General features: G+C 57.8%; 7 protein-coding genes across 7 annotated transcripts; 4 read left to right on the forward strand and 3 right to left on the reverse strand.

Moving 5' to 3' along the window:
* Nucleotides 1–11: 11 nt before the first annotated feature.
* Nucleotides 12–1,240, reverse strand: BKCO1_1000200 (thiamine pyrophosphokinase-related protein; the record flags this gene model as incomplete). Its single annotated transcript, XM_020269572.1, has 2 exons — nucleotides 12–987; nucleotides 1,188–1,240. The coding sequence occupies 2 exons, from the start codon at nucleotides 1,238–1,240 to the stop codon at nucleotides 12–14; spliced, it is 1,029 nt and encodes a 342-aa protein (XP_020135247.1).
* A 676-nt stretch (nucleotides 1,241–1,916) lies between these two features.
* Nucleotides 1,917–2,570, forward strand: BKCO1_1000201 (uncharacterized protein; the record flags this gene model as incomplete). Its single annotated transcript, XM_020269573.1, has 1 exon — nucleotides 1,917–2,570. One exon carries the CDS (start codon nucleotides 1,917–1,919, stop codon nucleotides 2,568–2,570), a length of 654 nt encoding a protein of 217 aa, XP_020135248.1.
* Nucleotides 2,571–5,782: 3,212 nt separating this feature from the next.
* Nucleotides 5,783–7,624, forward strand: BKCO1_1000202 (zinc finger gata-type protein; the record flags this gene model as incomplete). The annotated part of the gene is made up of 1 exon (XM_020269574.1): nucleotides 5,783–7,624. One exon carries the CDS (start codon nucleotides 5,783–5,785, stop codon nucleotides 7,622–7,624), a length of 1,842 nt encoding a protein of 613 aa, XP_020135249.1.
* A 1,318-nt stretch (nucleotides 7,625–8,942) lies between these two features.
* On the reverse strand, nucleotides 8,943–10,127 carry BKCO1_1000203 (translation initiation factor eif-2b alpha subunit; the record flags this gene model as incomplete). The annotated part of the gene is made up of 2 exons (XM_020269575.1): nucleotides 8,943–9,032; nucleotides 9,144–10,127. The coding sequence occupies 2 exons, from the start codon at nucleotides 10,125–10,127 to the stop codon at nucleotides 8,943–8,945; spliced, it is 1,074 nt and encodes a 357-aa protein (XP_020135250.1).
* Nucleotides 10,128–10,541: 414 nt separating this feature from the next.
* BKCO1_1000204 (mitochondrial 37s ribosomal protein mrps12) lies at nucleotides 10,542–11,198 on the forward strand (the record flags this gene model as incomplete). The annotated part of the gene is made up of 3 exons (XM_020269576.1): nucleotides 10,542–10,917; nucleotides 10,974–11,074; nucleotides 11,133–11,198. 3 exons carry the CDS (start codon nucleotides 10,542–10,544, stop codon nucleotides 11,196–11,198), a joined length of 543 nt encoding a protein of 180 aa, XP_020135509.1.
* A 1,946-nt stretch (nucleotides 11,199–13,144) lies between these two features.
* BKCO1_1000205 (sulfite reductase) lies at nucleotides 13,145–17,936 on the reverse strand (the record flags this gene model as incomplete). Its single annotated transcript, XM_020269577.1, has 4 exons — nucleotides 13,145–13,177; nucleotides 13,237–17,625; nucleotides 17,690–17,829; nucleotides 17,906–17,936. 4 exons carry the CDS (start codon nucleotides 17,934–17,936, stop codon nucleotides 13,145–13,147), a joined length of 4,593 nt encoding a protein of 1,530 aa, XP_020135244.1.
* A 396-nt stretch (nucleotides 17,937–18,332) lies between these two features.
* Nucleotides 18,333–19,505, forward strand: BKCO1_1000206 (fad synthetase; the record flags this gene model as incomplete). The annotated part of the gene is made up of 3 exons (XM_020269578.1): nucleotides 18,333–18,715; nucleotides 18,812–19,220; nucleotides 19,266–19,505. The coding sequence occupies 3 exons, from the start codon at nucleotides 18,333–18,335 to the stop codon at nucleotides 19,503–19,505; spliced, it is 1,032 nt and encodes a 343-aa protein (XP_020135245.1).
* Between the last annotated feature and the right edge of the window lie 2,485 nt (nucleotides 19,506–21,990).

A 21,990-nucleotide genomic window follows, 5' to 3' on the forward strand; every position in this document is an offset into this window, starting at 1 on the left:
CTCCTTCCCTTCTACAACGATGTGCCCGGCATCCTAACCGTAGGAAATTCGAAGCGACGATGCAATCTCGACACAATATCCAAGTAGTCCGGCTCGTTCTCCGGCGTCAGAATGCCATGTCTGATGAAGAAATCAAGCATGACCAGGGCGCAATTGGGCTTGAACTCTCCATTCCTCAGCGCAGCCTGCACCTCCTCCGTCGTCATCAACTGGAACGACTCGACCTCGTTGTCGTTCGGCTTGGGCACGACATCCTCGGGCAGCTCCAGGTCATACACATACTGGCTCTCGGGCTGCAACAGGCCCGTCTCCCCGCCCGCGCGCTCGTCTCTCACCAGAAAGTACGAGACGTTGCCGACGGGGCGCGTCTTCTCCCTGACGAGTTCGGCGGGCAAGCTCGCCTCCTCCTCGGCCTCGCGCACGAGGGCGTCGGCGGGCTTCTCGCCGGCGGCCAGGCCGCCCGCGACCGTGTTGTCCAGCATGCCGGCGTACGTCTGCTTCGTGGCGGCGCGGCGCGGGATCCAGAACTTGTATCCGCCCCCCTCCTTGCGGTACCCGGTCATGTGCACGCCGTACGACACGACGCCGAACAGCGGGCTGGCGGAGCGCTCGATGCGGAACAGCATGGCGCCGTCGCGGCCGTAGACGGGGTACAGCTCGTCGCGCCAGCCGGCCAGCACCTGGAAGTGGCCCGTTTCGCGCATGGCCAGCGTCGTCTGCGCGACCAGCGCGGTGCGCTGCGGCTCCGTCAGCCTCCCGTCGCCGTCGCCGTCGCCGTCGTCGTCGTCGCCGCTGTCGTCCTCCGGCCTGTCCAGCACCAGCGAGCGGTCCTCGTCGCTCAGCGTCCACTGCGGCAGCCCGCGCAGCACCTCGGCCACAGCCGGCAGCACGAAGCCGAGGATTGTGTCGTCGTCGGCGACCTGCAGCGTGTAGAGGCGGTCCAGGGCGGCATCGTAGAGACCGGGGTCGGTTTCATAGTAGGGGAAGCTGTTGTTCGCGGGGGGCGCGGGTCAATACGCGCGGCTATTAATAGCGGGGGGGTGGAAAAAAAGTGCCATGACGTTACAGCAACGGACAAGGCACGAGGCGGTAATACATAGCAGTGTGCGGCACGGGCGGCCAAGCTTTGGGTAGCGTGCGTTGCGTGCAGGAGACGGCGATTTTGGGAAAAAGCTGGCGGGACTCACTTATCGCAATCGTTGAGCAGATCAATGTTGCTCTTCCCGCTAGTCTTCTCCATGGTTCGCGTGCGCTAGCGGAGGAGTGGCTCGTGGCTCGGAGAAGGATTGGGTGAGCGAGTGAGGAGGGTGAAGGGAGCTGCAGCAGCTCAGGGGCACGAAGGAGGGAGGGAATCAAAGCGCAGGGAAAGAGAGGTCGTCCGCACGTCGGAGGGAGCGCACCAGCGGCGGTAGCGGGACGCGAGGCGAGTAGCAGACCCCGTACGCGGCGCGACAAAGGAAACCGGCAGCACTTCCGGTCAGCGCTCGCTTGTCTGGTCTCATCCAGCGATCTCATCAATGCGGAGTCGGCAAACGCACCGCCCTCGGCGAAGGCAGCCTTCGTTTATCGATAGCTGAGACAGCAAACGTCATGGCCGTGCTCGAATTTTCTCGAACCCAGGAGCAGCTTCGCCCGATCAGGAAGAAACCAAACACGCCTCTCGTATTATTATTTTCTCCAACACAAAAATAGTTCAATATAACTTCGCCCTGACGCGCGGCCTCCTCTCTCGGGCGTCGTGAAGCCACAGCGCCGCGGACTCAGGTCTGACGTCGAAGCCTGCCCCTCCGCTCGCCCCTCCATACCCCGCGGCAACGAGCCTCTTACCCGGCGAAGAAGATTTCTGACGTGATCAACCACCAATATACGACGGATACATACATCGGCTACGCGCAGCTGAGGGACAAAGGAAGACCATGTTCGGCGTCATCATCTCCGGGCGCCCCGTCCTCACGGAGCCGCAGGCCGTCTCGCCGACGCAGTTCGTCTTCCAGCTGCCCGCGGCGCCCGCCTTCAACCACATCGTCGTCTTCCTGCTGCCGGGCACGCAGCTGCCGCCCGACACGGCCGCGTCGGTGTACGTGCAGATCCCGCCCGCGCCCGACTTCCGCTTCCTCGGCGCCGTCGCCAACGAGAAGCAGAGCGCCATCTTCAAGGTCGACGGCCTCGAGCACGTCGCCCAGTACGCCGTCGCCAACGCCAACGCCAACGCCAACGCCAACCAGGTGCCTGCCGTGACGCTGGGCGTCAGCATCGAGCCCGTCGCCCAGGTCGGCGCCGCCATGCAGGCCAAGCAGGCGGAGAAGCTCCAGAGCGCCGGCGGCAGCGGCATGGAGCTGGTCAAGGCCGGCGCCGCCGCCACCGCCGCCGCGACGAATCCCGAGGCGGTCAAGCTGCTGGCGCAGCGTATCATCGGGAACGCCTTCAACTTCTTGGCCAGCTTCTCCGGGAACGCGGGGCCCGGGGGCGTCGAGGTCGTGCCGTTGAAGGCGTTTCAGGACTGGTGGCAGAAGTTTGGAAAGAAGATCGAGATGGATCCGAGTTTCTTGGTGAGAGAGGAGCAAAATTGAAGTGGGGGAGCTTTCATGTGATGTCTGGGGCCGCACAAATCAACACGAATAGAAGGACATGGGTTGAGTATATCAAGAGAGGGGGAAAGGGGGAATATGACCAATGGAGTTCAGATACTTCACGGCACTGCAACTGGAATCGATTGGGGTAGTAATGATGGGGAGAAAAACGACCGGGACATTGCCTGAGGACCATGTCTTGAGAAAAGTGGATGTATGCATGTACTTGTGTGCATGTTGTGTGTTTAGAAAGGGGGTTTGACGTCGCTGCTACTAGGGCATATTTGGTTTACAATCGATACCCATATTGGCCATTCATGTTTAGAGGCCTCATGCGCGCGTTGATGTGATTGCCAGGTAAAGAGTGGAGCTTTTCTCAATTTCGATTAAATGCAAGATGATCTACGATCGTTAGATCCGCAGTATGGAGCGATGGCTTAACAATAGTTGGCTTAAAGGAGGCTGACCTAGACAAATCAGTTTCACTAGTGCTATGATATGGCTCTCCTAGCCTTGCACTGACCGACCAACGCATGACTGCTGGAACTCAGGCGTTTTAGTCGGCGTAATTGTCTTGATTGTGGCAATCCATCATGCTATTTTCTTATTTTTCTTTCTCTGTCTCGTTTCTAGGACGTGGGAGATCTTATGCATAAACCGGGGAGAAGTCCCTAACAGAAGCTGCATGTTTTTTTTTTTTTTTTCCAAAAGTCCGGTGAAAGCCGAACGAAATTTGTGCAGATGAATAGCATTCCCTCTTGGGCATGCATGGACATGGACATAAGGTGGGCTCCTGTTGACGGCAAAACGAATTTGGTTAGCAGCCAGGAGGTTTGCATCAACAATGCCGACAACGAGCAATCTCGCGCACTTTTCCCTGTTTGAAACCAACATAAGCTTCGTGTGACGTTGCGTTGCATGTGAGTGTAATTCGGCATCGGAGGTCGTATATGCAGCAACAATCGAACCGTTTCAACGGCCATCTGCTTGCTGCGGGGCAGAACAAGGGCCAACCGCCTCGCCAATGCCGTCGCATGGCCCTGCGAACAGAATCCAAAATGATTGGTACAGTCACGCAATGTAGTCTCCTTGCGCTGTATACCGCATGGTCATGGGTTTGTCGCAAGGGGTCACACAATCTTAGGCCGCAGTCTACAGGGTATTCACATCAGCGTAAGTCTACCGGGCCGTTTCCCCGCATCCAATCTGCATGCCGGAAAAATCTCGACAGATGAGTAGGTCAGAGTGGCGAAGCGTCTTCTGTTGTTGTCTTGGATACGTATGCCGGAATCATGCAGTGTGGGTCAAACGTGCCCTGATTACATATTGGCGAAGCGGATCTGAAGCAGTGGGTTCTGGCTTCCAGTCAAATGGCAGTCCTTTGATCGAAGAGATAGTTGAGCTTCTCGATACGTGTGTTTATCAATTCTAAGGTTTTGAGATTTGTCGTGCCCGTGTATTGGTGCAGCATGCGTATTGCTGGTAGGCGTGGTAGCGTTATCTCTGATATCTTCACGCCGAGCGAGATGCCGATAGGTAGTAGCCATCCAAATCGACGACAATCTTCGTACCCAGATAATCTGCGATCCCTGGTGGGATCCACGCCCCCGAGCAACCCACGATGCGTCGCTGGAGCGGGTTGAAGAGGGCTGCTAGTCATGCTAGCTTTGGCTGTATGATGAGGTCAATGTGTCGCCAAGGCAGCAGATTTGAGAACAAAGGTTCCACAGTAAAACTCGCTTCCACGGTAAGCTTTTGACCTACGTCGCGGAGACATCAAGCCGTCTCCAGCCGTCGCCGAGCCTTCACGGACCTAGCTCAGGCCGGACATAACGGATGGGAGCTTGGACCGGGCGAGTCGTCGGCCTCGGAGACGAGGCGCGGACTTCGGGCTCGGGCATGTGCAGAAATGAGGAGAGAACAGCCCGGTGTGGCAATAGGTCAGGGACGAGCAGCACCTGACAGGCAACAGCTCAGTGATAGGTGGCGGATGGGGCCGAAGCCGAGCAGCACAACACGGCACTCGTGTCTCGCGCAAGTCACGTCTGAGGAGCGGTGAAGTGGCTGGTGGGTGGACAGAACCGGCGAAGCAAAAGGCTTCGATGGAAGCATTTGTGGAGAGGGCCTAGAAGTGAGCCGCATGGTGGAGGTCGGCATTTTTTCGTGAAGCCAATCAGCCGGCGGCAGTTGGTCAGCGGGCTAGTGCAGTAGCCCTCGAGTGCGGGCCGCGGGCGTGAAGAAGCGCAGAGGGCCACGGTGGACGAAGCCGGACGTGGTGGCGGCCGTGTGCGCAAGAGGGTTTGGGCTGGGGACGGCGCTGGCAGCGGTGCAATGTCGGGAACAGGCACCCATGTGTGCGTGAAGCAATGCAGCCGGGCAGGACGGCGCAGCAGCGGCTGAGATGCTCGACATGCAGCGGCGTTGTGTTGCCGCAAGGCTCAGGCAGGCACGCAGGGTCCGGCACACATGGACCGGCTAGGCCCAGTGCGGGCGACGGTGGGCGACGGTGGGCGACAGTGGGCAGCGGTGGAGCCGGCGGGCTCCGCCTGTTGCCCGCCGCCGAACGGGCGTGCAGCGGACTAGGGGGGCTGCGGCGCCAAGAGGTGCGGCGGCAGGATGCGGCGCGCAGGCATGCAGCTGGTGGGCTGGTGGGCGGGTGGCCTGCTGGGCTGGCCGGCCGCTGGGCTGCTGGAGGGCCGGAGCGCAGTGGTTGCTCGCAGGCAGCTGGGGTCAAGCGATCAGCCGGCGACGCCCCTCACCGCTCCTCGCACGGCCAATGGCGGCGGGCGCAATCTGCTTACAAGACCAGGGGCGCGAGGGCGGCGCCAACGTCAGTGCCTTTGCGAGCTAGCCTGGCTCTGCGGCGACAGCACCTCACGCCCCCAGGCGCTGCTGGAAGTGAGCCCGCGCGCCTGCAACCTGCTGTCATTCCGCTCAGAGCGCAGCTAAGCGTGCCCATAGGGCGCCCCTGCCGCTCTCCCCGGCCCCAGGCCCAGCACGCCAGACCACGCCGACCACGCCGACCACGTCTGCCCACGGCCGTCCGCATTTATCTATCTGATCACCATCACCAAACCATCTCCGCTCCGCCCCCTCCGCCCTCACCCCCCACGCCTCCACTAGCCGAGCAAACCGCTCCCGCGCCCTCCTGCTGCTGCTCTCTCGCCGGGTGCCGCAACAGCAGTCCCACGTCTGCTGCCTGCTCGCCCTCCATGTCCGGCCCCTCGGCCCAGCTGCACCCGCGAAGCGACCTCCCCGGCGCCGCCGCCGACGCCCTGCCCGAGCAGCGGCATCCCGACTCTGTCCTGCGCCATGCGTCGCAGGAGGAGCTCGAGCTGGCGCAGAACCTGCGCGCCCTGAGCAACGCCCAGGACCAGCACCAGCCGCACCCCGCCCGCGAAACCCCTCCCGAGCCTCACCATGTGGCCCCGGAGCGCGAGCAGAGAGGCTCGCCCGAGCCCAGTGGCAAAGGCCCCGAAGTCTCTGAGCACCACTCCCTCGAGGACATCCAACACTTTGCCGCCAACGCCAACGCCACCGCCAACGCCCAGCCCCAGCAGGCCCGCCCGCTTTCTCCCTCTCCAGGAGCCGCCACCCCGAGGCCGAGCGCTGCAAACGCGCCCATGAACGGCCAGACGTGCAGGTATGCTTCCCCCGGCTTCGTTGGCGCTCGCTCCACCTCTAACCAGTGCAGCAACTGCGGCACCACCCGCACTCCCTTGTGGCGGAGATCGCCCACGGGCGAGCCTATCTGCAACGCGTGTGGTCTGTACCTTAAAGCGCGGAACCAGTCGCGTCCCTCGAACCTGAAGAGGAACCTAGCTCAGGCGCCCACCATGTCCGTGCAGCCAGGTCAACGCACTCCCGAGCCCCATGATCGAAGTCAATCTCCTTCGGGATGCCAGGCGTCGTCAAGACCTCCCTACGTCACCGCCGAGCAGGCTTCTGGCACATGTCCGGGAGGCGGTCGTTGTAACGGCACCGGTGGCCAGCAGGGTTGCAACGGCTGCCCAGCCTACAACAACCGCGTTTCCAAGACTGCTCGATACGCCCTCGCTCACGTGAACTCTCCGAGCAGCAGCCAGCAGACCAGTGCTGGCGAGGGTCCGGCTGCAGACGCCCCTCAACCCGGCCAACAGCAGCATCTCGCCACCCCGGCCGGCGCGAACGTCGTGCCCGCCTGCGCCAACTGTAGGACCACTGTCACCCCACTGTGGAGGCGAGACGAGGCCGGACACACAATATGCAATGCCTGTGGTCTGTATTACAAGCTACACGGTGTCCACCGCCCGGTGCAGATGAAGAAGCAGGAGATCAAGCGGCGGAAACGAGTCGTACCCGCCGTCCCGGCCGAGCCTGCGAGCCACCTCTTCGCCCAACACCCTCCAGCCCACTACCAGCAGCATGGCCAATCGACCCAGCCCCAGCCTAGCCCCTCTCAAGCCGCTGTTTCGCCCGCGCCAACCCAGGAGTCCTTCCCGGAGAGCAGGCCTGACTCGTATCCTCGTTCCGACTCAGAAGTGGCTGCCCATCTTCAGGCTTCCCTGAACCAACAACCGCCGCCTGCAAGATACGCGCCGCCACCCGCAGACTTCACAAACTATTTCCAACAACAAGGTGCCGCTTCGTCAGCGTCGCGCACTGTGCCACAACCACAACCATATCCAACATCGCCCGCCTCGTCGATTCCTAGCAAACGCTCCGTGTCCGTCGGCGCTGATGATGACATCCTTCCCGACGCCCCTCGCTCTACCTCCAACATCCCACATCTTCTGAACATCGACCCCGACCTTCCCACGTCCAGCACCGTGACCCACGCCGATGGTTCCACTAATCAAACATCGCCACCTACGCCACAAATGAGCCCGGAGCAACGACATGCAAAGAGGATGCGGCTGGAACTGGAGATGCAGGAATTGCAGAAGAAGGTGATGGATGTGCAAAACGAGATCCAGAGGCTCGATACTCGCGAAGAAGGAACGAGGGCCCAAGGACCAACTATCACGATTGATGGCGCGAATCAGGGGGCAGCAAGCGATGGAAGGAAAGGATAAGATGCATGGGTCCATTGCGGTGCAAAATTTGCATAGGGCGAGGGGCAATGGCCACAGAAAGGAGAGCTGTGGGCAAGAGTATTGTAATGTGGAAGTCAAGGATTGGGCTGAAGACTCGTGAGTGGTTGACTGGAACCTCAATCGCAAGGACGTTAGGTCGACGGAGATGAGGGCCCACCTATGTACTCAGCTTTGGCTTTCCCATACCAGGAGTTCCACCGGCGGTCATTATTTTCGTTTTCTCTGGGACGATGCCATGTCGCTCTTATCGAATCACCGGCGTTTATATCTTCTACTAGGACGGGGTGCTACGGGAACGATGCGACGCACGACACAAAAAGGTCAATCAGACACAATAGCGAAAGGCGTATTTGGCGATATTTTCGTCCTTGATGAGCAAAGATTCCCCTCTGTTCCTCTCAACTCATGTTTTCGTAGCTGTGTGGTAAATGCAAAGAAAAATGTGTGGTCTTTCGCTCACATCGAAGGATATAATCTATTTTCACCCCTCCTCTCTCATCTCCATAAGGAAAAGGAGAAGGGAGTATAATTGCGGTCGATCGGAAGGTCTGAAAATGGGGCCATGTCCATCTAGTCAATCAATCATGGTTCCATGCTCGCCATGTAACCCACCAACAATTGAAAGTAAAAGGTAACAAAAAGAATCACTTTGTCAGATTGCCTGATTTTGAACCTTCTTGTCCGGAGTCAATCCTATACCTATTGCCATTGACGTCTCTAGTTGCCATGATGTGAAGCGGGTGCTTAAAAACCACAGTGCACTGAACCCTCAGGCCCCCCTTTCTTTGCTACGTCGTTCCCCGAACCAGGACGCTCGTACGCCACGCTCTCGAGAAGAACATACACTCTTCCAAGGTGGGCGCAATAGACCTCCAGCATCGGTATATTCCGTTGAAACTCAGATTTATATACTTTTCTACCATCATTTACTCGAACTCTCACAAAATATGGCTTTCTTAGATTGGAGAAAATTTTTAAGCCTTCTTACCCTCGTTGCGATTATCCTCATTGACGCCAAAATTTCATTCAGGCAGATGCCGTGGCCGCCAGCTTGAGAGACCCCGTCTATCTCGCTTTCCCTATCCGTTGCCTTTTCGCAACATAAGCCACGCCTCCCCACAATTGATCTTCTCCGTTCACCGGAACAACTAGCCGTCTGATGGCCGCAAGAGCGGATATGAAGTGGCTGCTGAAGCCACTTGAGAACAACAGCAGCAGCAGAGATGCATTCTCAAGGGAACCGCTTTCGGTCACATGCATCAAAGTAAAATGTAAGTGTAGAAGAGATGGAAGGGGTTTAGAACCAAATCTTGATCAGCTCCTCAGATACTGCGCTAGGGGTGAGAACACCGGACTCGGTGATCAGGGCAGAGATGAGGTTGGGAGGCTAGATGGCAACATGTTAGCATTTGGAAGTGCGCAAAGTCTTGAGGAATGGAAAACACGGAGCCGAAAAACCGGCGTCAGTCTGGTCGGCCAAAAGGGAGTGAGTACTGACCGTGAAGTCGACAGCATCATCCACCGCACCCGCCGCCCACTTCTCCTTCCGCACGCCGATATCCGCCTTGCCGGAGCTCTTGCTTCCTTCTTCCTCGACAACGCGCTCGTCGGAGCCAACGCGGAATTGGATGACCTTTTGCTCGATAGGCAGGTCGTACTGACCGAGCGGGTACAGGCGGACGAACTTGTGGCTTTCAGCAACGACGTAGAAGGGCTTGTTTGCGTTCTTGGCCAAGACGCCGAGCTGGTAGGTGCCGAGACGGGAGATGATGCCGCCGTTCTCGACGACGCCCTCGGCGCCCACAATGACCATGTCCACCTTGCCCATGGCGTAGGCGACGCCGGCCTCGGGGATGGTGGCGACGGGGACGCCGTGGGCGCGCAGGGCACGCACAATCTCGGTGCCCTCGGCGTGCTTGGTCGCGGCCTCGGTCGAGGGGTTGGCCGGGTCGGGCACGGCGAGGACGTAGATGACGCGGAAGCGGACGGAGCCCTGAGAGCCGCCGGCCGACTCGGCGGCGGAACGCAGCAGGGCGCTCACGACACGAGAACCGCCGTTGGTCAGGATGGTGTTGGCGTCGCGGATGAAGTGCTTTCCGAACGAGGCAATCTTGTCGCGCGAAGCCTTGGCGCGCTCGACGAACAGGCGGCCGTTGCTGAGAAGGTGCTGGCGCGTCTTGGAGAAGTCGACGCCAGGGCGGACAGAGGTCATGAGGTAGCGCTGGAAGAGGTCGGTGCCGGCGGAGAGGGAGATGGGGTTGGGAATGGCGGCCTTGAGCTTGTTGGTGTAGGCGGAGAGCAGGGCAAGAGTCTCGGTGGTGGTGCTTGTATCGGAGGCGGACAGAGCGGCGACGAGAGCCTCAATGGCAGCAACAGGCATGGTCAGGTCGGGATCCTCGGTCAAGAGGCGCTGGTAGGTGCCGACAATGTCGAACGGAGCTTCGGCTCCTCCAGCCGCGAGGGCGGAATCGGGGAGACCCATGGTGGCGGTGATGGGCGGGAAGCGTTTGGAAGAGGCAGCCACTTGAGCGTTTCGTCCTGCGAACGCACAGGCAGCTCGGTGCGGTATGACGAGGCGGGGTGTCGCGGGGTGCAGAATCCGTGCGAGGCGGGTGTTTGGTGAAGGCGCGATGGGGTAGATGGATGGCGAATGGGCGGCGGAATCGTCCTGTGGAGTGTGGCCTCGGTGAGGCCGTCTGGTGCTGGGCGGGATGAGTTGAGGTGGGCGAGTGCGGCGGCGCGAAAGAGTCACTGTCGACATCACAAAACTGGGTGGTCCGAGCGCGCATCGCAGACGCCCGCCCGTCAAATTCGCGGAGGTGCGCGACCTGCCCAACCCATCGCCGCATCGCCGCATCGCCGCATCGCCCTTCATTGAACCTCGATCGGGGCCACCATGCCTCTCCACTACCTCCGCCAGCTGGCCCGCCCGGTCTCCATCCTCGTCTCTCCCGCCATTCGTCGTCCCGTGGTTGCTGCCGCGCCGCGCATCGCGTCCTCTCCGATTCTCGCCGCCGCCGCCGCCGCCGCCCGCAGCTTCAGCGCCAGCTCCACCCGCAATTCCACCTACAACCAGGTCCGCCGTGGATGCCGCCAGCCTCAACCTGCTCGCAAGCTCACCTCGCCCCAACTGAAGAACCGCCCCGAGATGAAGGGCGTCTGCGTCAAAGTCGGAACCACGAAGCCCAAGAAGCCCAACTCCGGCGAGCGCAAGGTTGCTAGGGTGAGGTTGAGCAACGGAAGGCTAGTGTGGGCATACATTCCCGGCGAAGGTACGTTGAGGTCCCGGGTAGACGGAAAGGCACTATCATTGACATACCATGTGCAGGCCACAATGTACAGCAGCACTCGGTCGTCCTGGTTCGGGGTGGCCGTGCTCAGGACTGCCCCGGTGTGAGATACAAGCTCGTTAGAGGCGCGGGCGATCTGGTATGCACTTCCCGCCTTACCTGTCCGTCCAGAAGTTCGAGGCTGACGTATTCTCCAGGGTGGCGTTGGTACCAGGCTTACTTCGAGATCGAAGTATGGTACGAAGAAGCCCAAGACGACCTGATCTTGAGAGCATTACCCGCGGCGAGGCATGGGCCAGGCGTTATGGAGGCAACTCATGTTTGATAGGGATTCGGAGAATACATGTCTGGGCATCTATGGCTAGAGACTACCGAGATAAACGGTTTTGGTTCTTTTATCCTTTTCCGTCCCTATGCTTGTTGAAGGAAAAATGTAGGCTTCCCAGTCTGACGGCGATTGTCTTCACTTCCTGGGCACCTTGACTGCTGCTATCAGCGCCATTCAGGTCCTTCAATATCCCCCCCTCTCATCGTGGGAAGTCTCGCACTATAACAGCTCCGTCTCTACCAGACCCTCCCTCTTGAAGAATGTGTCGTATCAGATAGCCACGTTTCTCTCGGGCGTTGCGGTTTCCCCCATCAAGCTTTCCTACTATTTTCTTCCATTTCTTCTCCGCGGTGGGTGCGGAAAATAATTGACCTACAGCGATCTTTGGTGTGGGAAGTCGAAGCAGATGCCCCAGTGTTAATGTAAGTATTAAAACTGTACAAATGCATCCGGATGTAGGGTTATACTCCCTATGTGAAATAGGTGTAGGTTGGTAAATTCTTTTCTACATCCACTATGCCTCCGGCTCAACTATTTGATCGTAGCGTTTAGCAAGGCAGGAGCAATTGATTGTCTCGCTGACCGTACTGACTAGTACGTTCCGAGTGCTCAAGTGCGATTAATCTGATAAGTGAATGTATTCAGATGCTTCGCTATAGGCAGCAAGAAATGCCAGTCGCGGTCCATAAACTCCTCAGCGAAAGTAATTCCCGTCAATGGCATACCGAGTCCCCTAAATGTGCGTAGAATACTTGAATCCCGCAGTCGTGACGTCGGTGAGGAGAACTTGCCCACTTTGGATGTGGTGCTGTCGTCATAAGCTTGTTGTGAGTAAGAGAGTCATTGTGGCGGATGAAGACGGGCTTGGTCTGCAGAATCTAGCCGCCAGAGCCAACAGCATCCTTCCCAACACGGAGCACGTCTCCACTCGCGTCCAGACCGCGTTGAAAGAGCTGAATGTGCGGGACGGCGAGTCGGTGAACAGCGGCGTGTGCGGCCATCTCTGCGATCCAGGGCTCGTCGTCGAGCTGGCCTTGCTGCCGGTCGAACACTCTGCACGAGGTGCAGCACTGGATCTAACGTTGTTGTCTGCTCTATTTCCTAATTAGGCTAGTTTCTCATGTCTGATCTCCATCTAAGCAGGTCTGAGTAAAACGTGTTTCCGGATCCGGTAATGCCGAGACGGGCTGCGGATCCGACCCGACCCCATAGCTGCCGTGCGCCACTTGCTTTCTATAACCCCCGCTCTTACTACGCAAATGGCGAGAGAGCTGACGGACATGTCGATCCAAGCCTTCAGTCGAGAAAGCACCGGCATCATTGCCGTTTTGATGGTTCATGTTTATTGGCAATAAAGACCGTATCAAAGCTGTGTCAGGGTGGACATGAAACCAGGAGAGTATTGGGGGAAAGCCTACACAATCATTGCCACTGTCGATTTCAGTCACCAGTCACCAGCCACCAGCCACCAGCCACAACACAGCTCCACAACTTGTCAAGCAGCAAATTGTTGAAATTGCAGTGTCGATTCTCCTTTCAATACGAAAAGACAAGAAAGACAAAGTGCACGTTATTTACAAGACTAAAAATCAAACTATCGACAACTAAACGACCAGAAAATTGATCGGGCAAATGGGGAGAAGATAATCTAAAATCAGGCGTTGTGCCTTCCCCACCATAGCCCTTTGGTTGGATCCCTAAATGAACGCCTGATTCTCGATGACCGTGTTTTTATTCATAAACATGAATGGGAAAAGCGCATTGCCATGGCTTTTCGTTTTCCGTTTTCCAAGACCAACAAGACACTTAGATTTTACATAACGTATCGTTGAGAGCGTAACAAGTCAGCACACATACGAAATCAGAAGGCCTTGGAGCAGTCTATGCCTCTTCCTCTGATTCTTCTTCACCCGTCTGTATCCATCAGGTCAGCTTGGAGCCTAGCGTCAGAACGGACTAGCGGATCCACTTACGTTGTCATGGAAGTTGCGGCCATCAGTGGTAGCAGCGATGATGCCAGCACGGATGACCCAGTCACCAAAGTGCTCGCCCTCGTTCTTCTCGGTTGCGTAGCGCTTGATCATGGGGCCGAGAATCTCAAGAATCTCCTCCTCCTTGATCGAGGAGCGGTAGAGCTTGTTCAAACGCTGGCCGTGGTACCCACCACCCAGGTACATGTTGTACGCACCATAAGCCTTGCCGACAAAGGCAATCTCGGCAAGCCAGGGCCGGGCGCAACCGTTGGGGCACCCCGTCATACGCATGACCACGCTCTCTTGACGAAGTCCGTTCTCCTCGAGCATCTTCTCCACCTTGCTAACGAGCACGGGCAGGTAACGCTCCGACTCGGCCATGGCAAGGCCGCACGTGGGGAAGGCAACACAGGCCGACGAAGACAGACGGAGCCCAGAGAACTGGATGTTGTCCAGCTTGTACTTCTTCAACAGAGCCTTCATCTCATCGAGATCGTCGTCGTGCACGCCGGAAAGGATCAGATGTTGGTTACCAGTCAGGCGGAACTCTCCCTTGTGTGCCTTGGCCACCTCCACGAGACCAGTCTTCATGGGAAAGTCAGCCGTGTCCTCGATGCGACCGTTCTCGATGAAAAGGGTGAAATGGTTGAGCCCATTCTCGTCCTTGATCCAGCCGAACGTGTCGACGTTGCTCTTGAACTCGAAAGGACGAGGCTCTTGGAACTTCTTGCCGTTACCCCAGTACTCCTCAACCTTGGCCTTGAAGCCCTCGACACTCATATCGTCAATCGTGTACTTGAGACGAGCGTGCTTGCGGTTCTTGCGGTCACCGTTGTCACGCTGGACAAGCATGATCTTTTCGCAAGCAATGTGGACGTCCTCGGTGGGAACGAAGCCAAACATCCGACCGGTCTGAGGGTACGTCTTCTTGTTGTTGTGGGTAGCACCCATACCGCCACCAGCAGTAACGTTGAAACCCTCAAGGCGCCCATCAGCACCCTTGATAGCAATAAGACCGATGTCATGAGCGTAGACGTCAGTGTCGTTGTGAGGAGGAATGGCGATCGTGATCTTGAACTTCCTGGGGAGATAAGTAGGTCCATAAAGCGGCTCGTGGTCAACAATGGCGTCACCCGCAACCTGCGTCTTCTCATCATCCTCCTTCAACCAGATCTCATGGTAAGCGGTGGTGGAAGGCAGCAGGTGATCGCTGACCTTCTTCGAGACCTCGTACACATCGCGGTGGAAAGCACTGTGCTCCGGCAGACTGCTGCACATGACGTTACGATTAACGTCACCGCAAGCAGCAATAGTGGTCATGAGGGATCTGTTGATTGCCTGCATAGCGGGCTTGAGCTTGCTCTTGACAACACCATGGAACTGGAAGGTCTGACGGGTAGTCAGCTTCATGGTCTCATTACCAAGAGTGCTGGCGATCTCGTCCATCTGGATCCACTGCTTGGGAGTCGCAACACCACCGGGCAGGCGGCAACGAATCATGAAAGAGTAGGCTGGCTCAAGACCCTGCGCCTTGCGTTGGTCACGGATATCACGGTCATCTTGCATGTAGGTACCGTGAAACTTGGTGAGCTGTTGGTCGGCGGCAGAGATGGCGAGAGTGCTGGTGTCCTTGAGACCCTCAACGATGGTACCGCGGAGGAAGTTGGACTGGATCTTGATGTCCTCGTTGGTCAATGGCGGGGGCTCATCGGGCAGGCCCTCGACATTGTCGACACCAAGAGCCTGCCAAAGCTTGGGCTCCCAATCGTTGTACGCAGTGTTGAATCCATCAGGATCTTGGTCATCCCCGAGGCCACAGTCGACCAAAACCTTACCACCGAGAGTGACCAGCCTAGCGTGAATGTCCTTGGCGGGCTTGTTGTAGTAGATCTTGTCCTCCTTGCGGGGCCAGTAGTGACTGTCACCGAGACCAAAGACGGCGAAGTTGACGGTCGCGAGATCGATGTCAGTAGAGTTCTTGACCGCTTCCCAGAAGTTCCTGCCGTTCTGGGGGAGTTCACCCTGACCGGCAACACTGGTAATCAGGACAAGGTTCTCCTCAGCGTTGATGTCCTCAAGCGGGTAGTCATCCATCGCCATGACCATGGTCTTCAAGCCTCTGGCCTTGCCTCTGTTACCCAAGCGCTTGGCAATGTTCTCGGCGTTGCCGTTATCCGATGCAAAGAGGATCGTGACAGGAGCGCCCTGAAGACCTTCCAGAAGCTTGCTGTATGCATCCTTCGCTTTCCTCTTCTGCAGTTCGCGGACCTCGGAGCCATACGACTGGGAAAGGTTGGCAGCAAATTGAGGATGCCTCTTCATCACCTGCGAGAGGTAATTGTCGCGGCGCAAAAATTCCTGCAGTTCCCTCTTTACCCTCTCAGAGTCAAGCTTGAAGTTCTCCTCACCCTTCTCTTCACCATAAGGATCCCAGCGGTAGAGAGGCCAGTACCCAATATCGACGGCCTTCTTGGTCTCTTGAAGGACAGTCAAAGGCGACTCGTTCTCCTTGTAGTAAGGCAAGTAAGCAAGGACGATGGAGGGGCCGTCGAACTTGTCAGCCTCAATCATGGCCTGGAGGACCTGAGTGTAGGAGCTGTAGACAGCAGTCGACGCAACATAGGCGTTGCCAAAGTTCATGGCGTAGAGACCAATATCCTTCTTCCTCCTGGCGGCATCCGCAGCTGCACGCTCAGAGTAAGGGGTGGAGTCGATGATGAGCATGTTGACGTTCTCGCCAGACGCCAGAACGTGGTGCACACCAGAGTTGCCGAGGTCATAGGACCAGGCGTCGGAACCGATCAACCACTGCGACTCCTTGCGGAAAAGGCCCTTCGAGGCCAGAAGCTTGTTAGCACTTTCAGAGGCATCCGCAGTCAGCGACGAGATGGCGTCCTCAGCCGCCGCTTCAACCTTGACAGCGTCCTCAGCAGCCAGAGCCCACTGAGAGATAGCCTTCTTGGCATCCTCAGACTTGAGTGAACCCGACTTGGCAGCCTCCGCAGCCTCTGAAATGAAACGCTTGCGGTGCTCCAGCCTTGCAACGAGAGAACCGAATCCGTACTCAGGGGTCGAAGCAACCTGCGCAGAGATACCTGCGTGCTCGGATTCGAGTTGGTTCGCAACGTAAAGACGCTCCTTGAAGATCTGGTTCAGGATCTTCATGTATGCATTCTCCAGCTCGGGTTGGGTGGGCTTCTGCTCTGTGGCAGAGGGCTCGGGACCCTCCATCTTGCCAATCTGGAGGTTTTGGATGGGCGAATCCGAGTACAGGTTCTGGAAAACGCCACGGAGGGCCTGGCGAACAGTAGACTCCTCGATGTAGCCCAGTTGGTGGCCAACAATCAGGGGCGAAGCACCACCAGAAGTCCTCAGAGATGTAAGTAGGTCCAGAAGAAGCGGGCCCCACTTGGTCGTCTTCCTCCGTACCTGCTCCAGAACTGCGATCTTCTTGACCGACTTGGGAATCACAGCGGCGAGCTGAGCGCCCAACCAGGGCCTGTACAGCCTAGCGGTGATCAGACCGGGGTTTGAGTAATCGGCACCCGCCTCATCCAACTCTTCGGCGAACATGGCAGTGTCGGAGCCAAAGATGAAAGCCGCAGCCTCAGCATTGGCCGGGCCGGTGTACGAGAAAGCCTCGTACCCGCGACCAGTGACATCCTTGATCGTGGTCCAGATCTGAGAAACAAACTTGTAGATCTCTTCGGAAGAAATAGGCCTGGCGGAGACAGATTCGACGGTAGTGGCCGAAGAGACGGTGCTGTTCTTGTCGCTGCTGGCGCTGCTCTCGCGCCTCGAAGAGCCGCTAGCCGAAGACTCGCGGGTGCTGGAGCGTCCTGAAGGCTGCGGCTCGGGCAATTGCAGGCTTTCGCCGAGGGTGCCGTTCGGCTGCGAAACCTGGCTGCCGGCCACCGTCACAGTAGCGACACGGCCATCATCCGCATACAAAGAAGTCTCAGCCGAGGATGAGCTCTGGAAAACGCGGGCAGAATCCACGTCCAGGACCTGCTTCACGAGATCCCGGTTCTCGTGGGCGATGGGCTTCGCGTTAGACACGACAGCCGAATCAAAAAAGTGGATCACGCCCTTGCCGGACTTGATGGCTAGCGCATGCGCCGTCAGGGCGATGTCCTGCGCCTCCTGCAGCGATTCGGACTGAAGGAAGGTGAAGCCAGATTGTCTGATGGAGGTGATGTCCGAGTAGTCGGGGTATCCGGACGGCTGCAGCGAGACATGGAGGACGACGGGGTACTGGGCCAGCTTGTAGAGGTGGGGTATCGATTGGACGAGGATGGTCGAGGTGGTGGTGACGGAGACCAGCTTGCCGGAGCGAGTTGGCTGGAAGACGGAAAGGAGCGGGTCGGCGTTTTGCCTCACGGGCAGGATCTGGCGCGCAATCAGCGTCTGCACCGGCCGTGAAGGCTGCGGAGTCGACGGCGATGGGTCATACCTCAGGCAAATCCTTGCTCACGACACCTGGCGCCTTGGCGGCGCTGTACGAGTTGAGGTGCTTGGAGAATTCCGAATCATCCTTCAGCGACTGCTGGACAGAGACAACGAGGTCGCTGGCCAGGTACGCAATCCGCGCCACTGCTGGTCGTCAGTTGATGCTGGGCGGGCTCGCGCTTGGCGGCGCGGCGGGGCAGCGCGGGACGCGAGGACGTACCAGCCTCTCCGGCGGTGGTGACGGAGCCCATGGTTGCAGCTGGTGCGAGCGACGGGCCTCGAGAACGCGGAGAAAGACAGTGAGGGAGAGGAGAGCCTCGTGCAGTCGTCCAAGAGGCTCGGCGGCGGTTGAAATGCAGCGCGGGCAGCCACGCTCTTTGACCACTTTTTTTCGGAAGCTGGGCTTTGCTAAGGGCATATTCCCGGCGTCGCATTGGCTCCAGCAGCAATCACACCATCCGCGCTAACCTGCGAAACTGGGGTCGGCGGCGAGCAAGGGCCGAGGGCTCGGCGGAAAGAACTGCCCGTTTCCAGCGTGACGGGGCATTACTCAGACGGGCGCCGTAAAATTTCACACCTCGTGACGAGCGCGGCGCGGGCGGGGCTGCAGGGCGCAGGGCTCACTACTAGGGCTGCCGATTCGCGGCATGCCGGGGCCCCGACCGCCCGCCGAGGCCGCCGCCGCTACAGACGGGACAGCTCCACGAGGGGAACATCATCACTGCTGCACGGTCACCTCCCGACGCCAGCGACGCGCCACGCCACGCACCCTCCGCCGAGCACGATCTCATGTCCACTGCCGCCGGCGTGCCGAGATGACCGGAGTCGCCAACCATGTGCTGAAGCCGCAGTCCCAGGCCCCGCTGGTGCCTGTCCCCCCACTACCGTTCCCGGACCTATGCGCCCGCCTCGACGACCGCATATCCGCCTTCCTGCGCGACGACGACGTGAAGGACGTCCGCCTACGCGCTGTCCAGGAGCAGACGCGCATTGCATTGGGCGTCATTGAAGACGCTCTGCTGCGCTACAGGTACGTCCGCTCCTCTCCGTACTATCCGGCTTGCCGCCCCCGCCAGCTATCAGTCTGAGACCTGTGTATATCCTAAGATGAGCCCCACTTCAGCAGCCTCGACGAGCTCGCGTTATCCTACAATGGCGGCAAGGACTGCCTTGTCCTCCTCGTTCTGTACCTCTGCGCCCTTCATCGCCGCAGCGTGGCCACCGGTACCCCACTGCCCGAGACCATTCAGACTGTCTACATACAGTCCTCGCACCCGTTCCCCGAAGTCGAGCAGTTCGTCACCGACTCGTGCCATGCCTACAGCCTTACGCTCGCGAGCTACGGCGGATCCATGAAGACGGCATTCGAGTCGTACTTGCGCGACTATCCTTCCGTCAAAGCTATATTTGTCGGCACACGCCGCACCGATCCACACGGTGAACACTTGAAACACTTTGATCCTACGGACCATGGCTGGCCGAGTTTCATGCGCATACATCCGGTCATAGACTGGCATTATGTCGAAATCTGGACTGTAAGCTGCCCGGACAACCGACTGTACAACATCTAACACTGGCAGTTTATTCGCCACCTTGATATTCCGTACTGCCCGCTGTACGACCAAGGCTACACTTCTCTCGGCGGCACGACCGACACCCACCCTAATCCCGCTTTGCGCATTCCATCGCCCGACCTGAACAGTGGTAGTCGTGACGAAAAATTCAGGCCCGCCTATGAACTCGTCGAGGACTACGAAGAGCGTCTTGGCCGCGACAGGGGTACCAATTCGACCAAGGAAGCACCCAAACCATCACCATGAGCGAAATGCCGATTGAGACTAAGATTGATGGGATGATAGACTTGGACACGCAGAGATGTCTGTATATTCCACCTCAGAGAAGATCATTTTCGAGAGAACCGTTGGGAAGTGGAGAAATTCGGGTGAGAGGTAGACGCGGGGTGCAGTATTGTATAGCAACAACTTAGAGCATGACCATGGCGCCGTACGGGATTTGGAGTTTTGAATCAATCATCATGAGATCAATCAAGTCGATAAAGCGTAAAGGACATGCTCTTGATATGACTAATACGGCCGAGGAAGGGTGTGACCTCGGAGGGCAACAGACGCCGCCAAATCTCGGAATGCCTCGTTCGACCATCTTTACTTTTTCAACCTCGTCCTCAGCGCCAACGACACAAAGTGCCAATGATAACAGGCCAAGGGGCTGCGGGACAAGCCGCCCGAAACGACGCCACAGTCATGCCTGTCGCCATATACAACTCATCTTTCTTTTCCTGTTCCATGCCCTTTCCAAAAATTGTTCCGTCGCACCCGGCCACGCCTTGCTGCAAAGTCCCGTTTTTAGCCAGCCAAACCTCTCTGCATGAAGGGCCTATCGCTTCCAGAAAGGCAGCACAACACTCCAAGAGGTGGAGAAAGCAAAATGCCAAGAGATCTCAAACAATGAAGCAGGCGAAGAAGAAAGTACAGACAAGACTAGGGGAACGGGTAGGGAAGCAAATGGTGGGTAAAGGGGCTGCAGCAACACACGAATCTCCCCCCAAGAGGCGAGATTGCATGCAGGGCGGAGACGTATGTACGTGTGGTGCAAAGTTGAGGAAGAAGAGAAAGAAGAAGAAGAGGAAAAAGCAAAACACACTTTCTCCCTACGCCGTTCGCTCGGGTCGCGCCAGCCGCCACATCGCCGTGCCAGAAAATGAGGCGCTCAAGCGGACAAGCGAAGCAGTAAAGAAAAAGCAACCGTACACCGCTCTAACCACACCCCCCGACACGTGCATACACAGTGACACACTTGCGCGCGTTGTGACTGAGACGGAAAGAGGAGTCGCCGTTCGCTAATCTCATAGCCGCGCCTGCCTCGTCGCCCGGGCGTGTAGACCATTGTATGTACTGTACGTCATGCGCCTACCCAATCACCGTTTCGGGAGTGCGCTGGACATGGCTGATTCGAGGCCATCCAACACCCGACGGAGCAAGACGACGGACGAGCGATTCGGAAGTTGCGGGCAAGCCTTGAACACTTACGACTCCACCGAATCTCTCCTCAGCAACCAGAGTCTCTAGCCAACTGGCGGGGACCATTCGCCTTGCCCAGCCACGGCGACTTCAGATCCGCGTACAGCTACCCATTCCCGCTCCCCCGCCTATGGGGAACCAGCATCCGCCACCCGCAAGATGCTGGAAAATTGGTCCCGGCGGAAAAGGACCCTGGGATGGCGTGTAATTTCCCAGCGTAAACTATTTTAGGAAAAGTAGTCATCCGTATGTGGGGAAGTAACGAAATGCCATGGATCTATATTTTTTTGCCCCGACTTCGGACCGGCGTTGCATGCAGGGGTCTGTTGCCGCCGGCCGCACTCGACCTCATCAATTCATCAGCAGGTCTGGCCTGGTTGAACTGGGCCCATCAGCCGTTCAACATCCCTCTGATATGACTGGTCAGCCCAACGTGGCGAATGCTTCAGGTGATATCCACACGAGTGATGCCGATCCGGCGTGCCGAACATGCCGATGTGCCTCCTCGTCTCAAGGCCGACGCAGTTGCACCAACATCGTCGAGTCGTCCAAGACTTCGGCCAATCCCTTGGCTTTTGTTGGCGTCACCACTTCTCCTTTTCTGTCCGTGGCCACTGAGCGTCAGCGGCCCACTTGAGTCCAAGCGCGAGACCGGTGTCACAAGAGTCCAGGAAAATGAGGCGAGAGCCCAGAAGTGTGGATGAACGCCGATCGCATTTGCTGACACTACTTCTCAACTAACCGGCATACGCCTCTGATTGCAAAAGATGTAAGGTCAAAGCAAGCCGCCCAACTCGTCATCATCGTAGCCCGCGAGGGCAGAGTCAATCTTTTTTTCTTGCCCACCAACCGACAAAGGAAATACAGAAGCCCGGTAAGGAAAAGCAAAGACATTCGGGTGCAGCCCTCAAAAAGAAAATGTTCAACGTAAGGCGAGAAAAGAAAAGAAAAGTAGGAAGAAAAAGGAAACAAAGATACAAACCTAAGAAGGGAAAAGGTCCCAACATGGCAACGGAAATGCGGTGCCACCCGACAAGCCAAATTCACTGCACTCTCATTAAAAGGCTTGTCGGAGAAGTTTCCTCCCATATGACGAATGATACTGAGAGCATAAGCCATCAATGGCCGTGGCTATCGTGCGCGCGACGGCGGTAAACATGTCCGACTGGTGATGATTCGAATGGGTTGCGACCAGTGCGTGGTCGTCCAAAGGCTGCTGATGTACCATGTACACTCATTGACAAGACACGTTGCGCTGTTGAGATGC

The sequence above is a fragment of the Diplodia corticola genome (assembly GCF_001883845.1).
Source record: "Diplodia corticola strain CBS 112549 chromosome Unknown scaffold1, whole genome shotgun sequence".
In the NCBI taxonomy this organism is placed as follows: domain Eukaryota; kingdom Fungi; phylum Ascomycota; class Dothideomycetes; order Botryosphaeriales; family Botryosphaeriaceae; genus Diplodia; species Diplodia corticola.